Source organism: Dama dama, chromosome 9, assembly GCF_033118175.1.
Source record: "Dama dama isolate Ldn47 chromosome 9, ASM3311817v1, whole genome shotgun sequence".
Lineage (NCBI taxonomy): Eukaryota > Metazoa > Chordata > Mammalia > Artiodactyla > Cervidae > Dama > Dama dama.
The window spans coordinates 8,826,661-8,834,739 of NC_083689.1; the positions used below are offsets into that span (position 1 = coordinate 8,826,661).

Below are 8,079 nucleotides of genomic sequence, written 5' to 3' on the forward strand. Positions count from 1 at the left end.
AGAACTAGTGGGTGGGGTGGCAACATGATGTTCTAGGGGACTTGAGAAGTACAGGCAGCCACACCCTCTTCTCGCTGCCCCTGCTCCCCAGAGTCAGACTGCAGAAGTTAAAAGACTCATTTATTAAGCACCTCCTGCAAGTGACACACCTTTGCTCATCACACATCCAGGGTGACCCTGGGCTGGGGTCACTGTACCCCAGGTGGACTGGGGCCCAACCTCATAGCCAGTGTTCTTCCTTCCTCAGCAGCCCGCCTCTTGGCCAAGGCTCTGGAAAGGGGCCGCCAGAGGCTGCAGGGTGGAGGGCTGTGCACTGTACGTGGGTGTCAGCGGGCTCTGCTGAGGGGCACTGGGCAGGCTGGCAGAGGGTCCTGTCCTCAGGGGAGGGCGCTCCAACCCTCAGCTTGATGGAGGAGTCCCAGGCTAGGCGAGTGGGCGCTGTGCGGAACTCAGGCTGGACCCTGAGCGGGTGCTGGGCACAGTGAGGCCTCAGGCCGGGCCCTGGGCGGGCGCCCCCTGCAGTCAGCCCTGCTGGCCTTCTGCCGCTGCAGTGTCTGCTCAACTTTCTCCTTGAAGCGCCGGTTCTTCTGCTTGATCTTGGCCAGCTCCGCCTTGCGCTTCGCCTCCACGTCGGGGTCCTGGCACAGGGAGGACCGGAAGCTGGCTAAGCTGACTGTCCTCCCTGGGGACCCTTGCGCCCTGCCCCTACCACACGGACGGCTCCACCAGCCCTCACCTTCCCCTCCAGAATCATCTGCTTCCGCTTGTTAATCTCCTTCTTTTCATCGAAGTTGGCCGCCTCCAGTTTCTGGGCAGGGGGGAAGGAGTAGGGGGAGGGAGAGGCCATCACGGGGGTTGCCACCTTACAGGAAGCACCCTGGGTCCCTGAGGACGAGCCCCTTCCCCAACACTCACAATCTCACACTCCCTCCGCACCACGTTGACCTGTGTGAGGATCTGTAGGACCTGGGCTTCCTCCACTGAGAACTCCTCCAGCTTCTTCTCTGTGGGGACAGCAGGGACCTGGGGTTGGGAGGGGGCAGGGAGGGGCAGGCACCACAGGGAGAAAGATTTCAACCATGTAGTTCTCCATGCAGCAGGGCATGCAAGGCCATAGAGTCATATCAGATAAAGATCAGGTGGGCAAGAGCTAGGTACAGATTGCTCTCTTTTTCTGGTTGTTAACAACACTATGAATTTGATTAGGAGTGTTTTTTTCTGAAAACAGTGTCCATTAAAGTCAAGATGTTTCTGAATCTCAGGACAGTCTGTGCAGTGGTTGGAGATGCCCCAGAGCTTCTCGGTCTTGGATATACATTAAACCACCCAAGGGGATTTTTGAAAACATGCCTAGGCCACAGCCCTGGGGCTTGACTCATCTGCAGGGACCACCCACACACCGTGGTCTGAGAAACCAAAGTCCCTTCCCATCAGATGTGGCTTTCGGCTGCTGGAGGCCATGACGGAGTTTCTGCTTCAATAGCTGGGCCAGAGAAACTTCTTATGGGGGTTGCATAGGAAGGAAAGTGCAGTTTAAGCCTCCTCCCATGAGCAGACAGGCAGGCATTGACAGGGTGAGTGGACGTCTCACCCGGAGGCACCACCCTCCCCCCTCAACCCCACTCACTGATCTGCTCCTCGATGGCGTGAACCAGGTGGATGTCATACTGCGTCACCAGCGTGATGGCCTGTCCCTGCCGCCCTGTGGAGACACACCCAGATTATGTGCTGGAGGCCAGGAGAAGGGGCCGATACAAGCAGGTCCTGACCGCTAGGTGCCTCAGAGCTCCTCTTGATCAAGAGGAACTGTACAGGAGCTCAGTGGGTGGAGGAATGAGTGGAAACAAAGGAAGCTTAGAGCGTCAGGTCTCAGCCCCCTGCTTGATCTCTATGTGGTAGGCAGGTCTGTCCCAGGGGAGTAGCAGGACTCCAGGGAGAGGCGGCTCTCCTGCCAGCTTGGCCTTAATCAGGGGCCGGTGACATGGCTGATTTCCCTTTTCGGTATGGCTGCCAGGGAGCTCAAGCCCAGTTCTGTCAGCAGGAAGACCAGACAGGCTTCAGCTCCGATCTCTACATGCCACCTTCTCTGTTCCCGGTTTCCATGAGACAATGTGCTAGAATAGCCCTGGGAGCTGACCCAGCCTGAGACCCTCAGAGTGGCCCCAAACAGGTGTCACATTCTTGCTACCCATTGCTGGACGAGGCGGTGGGGGCCCAGAGAGCTAATGTGACCGGCCTGAGGCCACAGGTTAGGAGAGAAGGGCCAGACCCAGTCTGGCTCCAGAAACCATGGCTCTGTCCACTCCAGGTGTGAGAAAATCTCCCGGACTCTGTGTCCCTTCCGGGTGGGGCTGGGGAGCAGACGCAAGGCTCCTACCAGGAGTCACAGCAAGTGGCTGAACTTGAATGCTGAATCCCTCAGGGCAGCATCTTACCCATCAGGACCCATACACCTGTTTGCTGCTGAGCTAGGGCGGCCAGCCCTGACAGGTGAAGGGGGCTCGAGTGAGGCAAGAGGTAGTGGTGGGGAGGGGGGTTGTGTGTGCTGTGTCCCCAGGGGACAGCTCAGCGCTGCCTGGATCATGTGGAGAAGACACACCACCCCCACCTAGGTCTTTTTGTTTGTTTGGGGGGTTTTTTGGCCGTGGTGTGTGGGATCTTCCCCAGCAAGGGATCAAACCCGTGCCCCCTGCATGGGTAGCGCAGAGTCTGAAACGCTGGACCGCCAGGGAAGTCCTGCCCATGGTTCTGAAAGGAGGATTCCCCCAGCTTGCGAGCACTATCTCTAGTCTCCCTCACCCGCAGCCTGTGGCCCTCCCGTGCCCCACCAGCTCGTGACTGGCTCTGCGTGCTGTGCGGGCAGGAGGGTGGGTGCCCGAAGGCCGCCCCGCCCTCTGCTCACCTGCGCGGGCTGTCCGGCCAACTCGGTGGATGTAGATCTTTGGGAGTCCAGGGGTGTTGTGGTTGATGACCACCTGCACAGTGGGAATGTCCAGGCCCCTGGAGGCAGAGGTCAGTCAGCGCCTCTGTCCATGTGGGGAAACCGAGGTTGGGACTCACCCAGGGTCACTCGGTGGTGAAGTGGGGCTGCCTGAAGCCAGCCTCCCTCTCTGGCCCTTTTGTGGGGGCCACCGTGGGGGAGGGAGCACCCTGGAGCCGCTCACCGGGAGGCCACGTCTGTTGCAATCAGGATCCGGTAGATGCTGGACTTGAACTTGGCCAGGGCGGCAAAGCGTTCTTTCTGTGCCAAATTGGGAGAAAATTGGGGCAGGGGAGTGTCAGGTAACATCCCAAGAAATGTTTCAGAGTTTATATTTACTGTGTCAGGCCTGGGGACATGCACGACAGAGGGCAGGACAGTCTCCGCCCTCAAGGGGCTCACAGTCCAGCAAGGGAGATGACCTTGAGGAGGCCAGAACGGGGCAGATGGGGCGGCAGGAAGAGTGTTCCAGGCAGAGGAGAGGGCCTGAGCAAAAGCCCCGGAGCGGGGAGGCGTCCCCAGGGCGAGGCTGGTCGGGGAGGGCTCTGGGTGGCCACCTGGTGCCTCACCTGTTTCATCATGGAGTGCAGAGCAACAGTGGGAAAGTTGAACTTGCGTAGCATCATGCATAGAATCTGGCAGGTCCTGGTGGGAAGGACAGGCTGTCGGTCCATCTAGTGCTGGGGTCCTGGGAGGGTGCTCCGTCCCCCACCCCCCTGAGACCCCTAACAGTGGCCCTGCATGACTGGGGAAGGAGAAGCGGGAGAAAGGATGCCACGTCCTGCCTGCTGACCCCTTCCCTGGCCTAAGCCAACAAGAGAGCACTCTACGTCCAGGCTCTTCTCTTCTGGTAGCCCAAGAAATTCTTGGGGGGCAGCGGTCAGGACGTCTCCTCCATGTGCTGTGGGCTGCCCTTCTATGCTGGCTCAGACTAGACCAGCCTACAGCTCCTTGATGCTCTCCCCAAATATGTCAAAGGATTTTGAAATCCCTGGGTCTGTGGAGGGGACAGCCGTGGGGGTGATGTGCTGGGCCTCAGTGACCCCCTGAGACCACAGCAAACTGGCTGCTCCAGGGCCTTCCCAGCTGCTGCAGGGGTCTCCTGGGGAGAGCCCAAGGCCCTCAGCTCTTCCAGTTAAGGGCAGGTCTGAAAAAGTAAAAGTGTTAGTCCCTCAGTCTTGTCTGACTCTTTGCAACCCCATGGACTGTAGCCCACCAGGCTCCCCTGTCCATGGAATTCTCCAGGCAAGAATACTGGAGTGGGTTGCCATTCCCTTCTCCAGGGGATCTTCCTAACTCCGGGATTGAACCTGGGTCTCCTGCAGTGCAGACAGATTCTTTACCATCTGAGCCAGCAGGAAAAGGCAGGTCTGAGGACTCCCAAATCCTGGCTCTGTCTTCATGGGGATGACCTCATTAGCAAACTGCTTGACCTCTCTGAACCTCCTTGAGTGGATCCTCTGAAACTGCTGGTCAGAGCAGAGGCCCTGGAGTGCCAAGACTGGCCGTGTGCCTGACACCTCCAACCACAGACCACCTGCTGGACCTCCATGAGGTGCAGGGGGAAGGACGCCCAGGGGACGAGAGCGGCAGGCCCGCCCGTGCTCACTTGCACGTGTTGGTGAAGATGATGATAGACCAGTCCTCATGCTCGTCCTGGAAGTTCTGGATCAGGTGGACCAGGTAGGCATCCTTGACCTTCTCAGGCACTAGCAGGTAGCGCTGGTCCAGCTGTTCCACGGTGCGTACCCTGGGCACGGGCAGATTTGTTTCCCCTTCTGTTGAATGAGGTCACTGCCCGCCCCGCCCATGGTCAATGACCTCTGTTGGACACCCCCGCCTCCCGCTTGTCCTGCCCCATCCCGCCGCCAGAAAGTAGCTATGGACTCACGGGGCCTGAGCCTCCCAGAAGAAGGGCTGGTTGGTGGCCAGGCCCTGTAGCTCCCTCAGTGTGTCGGTCAGCGTGGCGCTGAAGAGCAGCGTCTGCCTGCGGGCGGGCACGGCTGCCAGGATGACCTCCAGGTCGACGGTGAAGTCAGTGCAGCCCTGCTCTAACAGCCGGTCCGCCTCATCCATCACCTGTAGCATCAGCCGTAGCAGGCAGGGGGTGGGGACCTGGGGTGAGGCCGCTGTCCAAGGCCTGACCACCAGCCCAGGGCCCAGCCTACCTCCTCCACGTGCCTCCTTCCTGGGCTCAGACATGCACCCTGCAGCACTCTCCCTCGAGGTCTTGGAGGCCTGCCGTCTTGCCCATCTCAGCTTCAACGTCAACTCCTCAGAGAGGCCCTGCCCTCTACTGACTTTTTAGTGTGTGCATGCATGCGCACTCAATTGTGTCCGACCCTTTGTAACCCCAAGGACTGCAGTCCTCCAGACTCCTCTGTCCATGGGATTTTCCAGGTGAGAATACTGGAGTGGGTTGCCATTTCCTCCTCCACGGAATTTTCCCCACCTAGGGATCGAACTTGCATCTCCTCCATCGGCAGGCAAATTCTTTACAACTGAGTCACCTGGGGAGCCCATCTTTTCTAGTACAGGCCCCCTTTTGTTGGTCCCTGAGATGTCATTGTCACCATTCCTAACTTGGTAACGGATGGCCTATGGGACACACAGTTCCCAAATGGATGAATCAGGGCCCCAAGCTGACTCACCAGGAAGCGGATCTTCTTTATGCTGAAGGTGTTGGAGCTGCGGAGGTGGTCAGCCAGGCGCCCCGGTGTGGCAATGACTACGTGTGGTTTCCGGGAGAGCTCCAGGGCCTGGGCCACCATGTCTGTGGGTGGAATTCGAGAGATGGGGCTAGGTAGATGGTCTGAGGCTGCAGCAGTCCCATGCCCAGCGCCTCCTTGGGTCCCCCCATACCCATGCCGCCAACGATGATGCAGTCTTTCAAGCCCAGAGGCTTTCCCAGGACCCGGAACTGCTCTGCGATCTGATAGGCCAGCTCCCTGTGGGCATGAAGGGGCCATACTGAGTCAGATAGGGGTTTTGTGCCTGCCTCTCATTCCCGTCTCCATTAATAGGGCCTCCTGCTTGCATCTTTCCTGTTCACACACTCTCCATGGCTCCCAGTCCCCTTTGGACAAAGGTTCTGATATGGACCGTTGGAGGCCCACTGTGGCTCCTGCCCTCTCACTAAGCTGGGTGCCCGAACAGAGTATGGCTTGTCCTTGGCCAGTCCCACACAAACTGGCCTTTCCTCATCCCACGTCCTCAGCAATGGCCTTGACACCACAGTTATCAAAGCCCGAGACCCAAGTGTCAACCACCCCCACCCACCCAGCCCCCACTGCTGCTTCAAGGCTGGTCAGTGGGTCAGTGGCCAAATCCCCTCCTCTCTGCCCCCAGCTCTGTCCAGGCCTTTCCTCTGCCCATGTGCCTACTTCCTGGCCTTCCTGCTTGCCCTGAGTCAAGCCCTGTGCTCAGCACTTTTCACACACCATCTTGCGAATTCTTCAGCACCTCTAAGGGTTGGGCTAACTTCTGTTCCCATTTTGCACACATGGCAAGTGTACTCAAAGAGGTAAAGGCACGTGCCCAAGAGCACCCAGCTGGTTAACTCACCCGAGAAGCATGTGTCTGTGTGTGGGGTGTGGGACTCACCTGGTGGGTGTCAGGACGAGGCAGAAGATGCCATAGGGATCCTCAGACAGCTTCTGCAAGATGGGCAGGACAAATGCTGCTGTCTTGCCACTGCCTGTCTTGGCACAGCCCAGGCAGTCCCGACCTGGGCAGAGAACAGAGCAGTGTCACAGGTGCAGACAGGTATTCCATCAGGCACAGTTTACAGCAGCTAACATTTAATGAGTAATGACTATATGCTCAGGCTTCCCTGGTGACTCAGTGGTAGAGAATCCACCTGCTAATGCAGGAGACATAGATTTGATCCCTGGGTCAGGAAGATCCCCTGGAGAAGGAAATGGCAACCCACTCCAGTACTCTTGCCTGGGAAATCCCATGGACAGAGAAGCCCGACGGGCTACAGTCCACGGGGTCACAAAAGACTTGGGCACGTCTTAGCAACTTAACAATAATGACAAAAACTGTATTCTCAGTACCAGCCTGTGCCCTTTCTATTGAAAACATTATGAGAACTTTCCATTTAGAGTAATTTGACAAATTTAAGGAGGGTGAGGCCATTATCATCCCCATTTAACAGAAGGGAAAACAGAGTCAAAGGTTTGCCCAGGACATACAGCCAGTGAATAACAGCCTAGACTGGAACCCACATCCATTGACCTGAGATACCTGCTACTAAACACGACTTCATTTTGACTCCTTCCCAGGGATCAGAGCTTGGGAAACTCAGAATGTCCTCCGCAGTCCAGAATGCCCTCCCCCAACCTGCATCCTATTCTCCCTACTGACTCTTCGTCCCTGTTTATTTAATGCCTTAACTTGTCACATCCTAAGCTTCCTGAAGGCATCTCTTTAATGGCAAAACTGGGTTGGACCAAAGGGGTGGAGAGAGGAGCAGTTTAGGGACCAGAATCCTGGATTTACCAATAATCTTGACAACCTCAATTGCCATTTGTAAAATGAAGATAGTAAAGCAAGTTCTACCGAATTTTCTCAGTACTATCTATTAGTTATTCATTAAACCCTCTCAGTGATGAGACTACGAAAGTTTCAGAGATTACATCATTTGTGCAGGCGAGTCAGTAGTACAGCCTAAACGTCAACATTACCTAGTCGTCCTCCGGAACCCAGGATCGCCCGTAAAGTCCAGGGCTGCCCCTTGCCTCACGGGACCCGCGTGGGCAAAAGCTGAGATAAGGCAAGAGAAGCGACAGTAGCGGGGAAGCCTCCTGGAGAGGCCAAGCCACACTCACCCTCCAGGATGGCAGGGATGCAGCCCAGCTGCACGGGCGTGGGCTGCTTCAAACCCATCTGCCGACACTGTTCCACGAGCCACGAAGACAGCCCGAGCTCCGCGAAGCCTGCCATCCTCGCAGCCAAGGCAGTGTGAGCGCTCGTGTGAACGGTACTTCCGGCGCGTGTCGATGACGTCACGAAAGCGTTACCGTTCATTGGATCTGCCTTCTGCTTGGTCCCACCTTCTCCAATACAGTTCAAAGCCTCGACCTCATCCTTACCAT

The 8,079-nt window shown here is 57.2% G+C and overlaps 1 protein-coding gene across 2 annotated transcripts; it reads right to left on the reverse strand.

Moving 5' to 3' along the window:
• Window positions 1-107: 107 nt before the first annotated feature.
• DDX49 (DEAD-box helicase 49) lies at window positions 108-7,982 on the reverse strand. Of its 2 annotated transcripts, none has more exons than XM_061149769.1 (13): window positions 7,813-7,981; window positions 6,584-6,707; window positions 5,843-5,928; window positions 5,632-5,753; window positions 4,872-5,059; window positions 4,590-4,730; window positions 3,550-3,625; window positions 3,165-3,241; window positions 2,903-3,000; window positions 1,628-1,702; window positions 916-1,004; window positions 737-808; window positions 108-638 (listed from the first exon to the last, which is right to left on the reverse strand). In XM_061149769.1, the coding sequence occupies exons 1-13, from the start codon at window positions 7,925-7,927 to the stop codon at window positions 450-452; spliced, it is 1,452 nt and encodes a 483-aa protein (XP_061005752.1). In that variant the 5' UTR covers window positions 7,928-7,981; the 3' UTR covers window positions 108-449. The 2 variants fall into 2 exon arrangements, 1 of the variants encoding a protein (XP_061005752.1); XR_009694024.1 differs by having other exon boundaries at window positions 571-638; window positions 916-1,023; window positions 7,813-7,982.
• Between the last annotated feature and the right edge of the window lie 97 nt (window positions 7,983-8,079).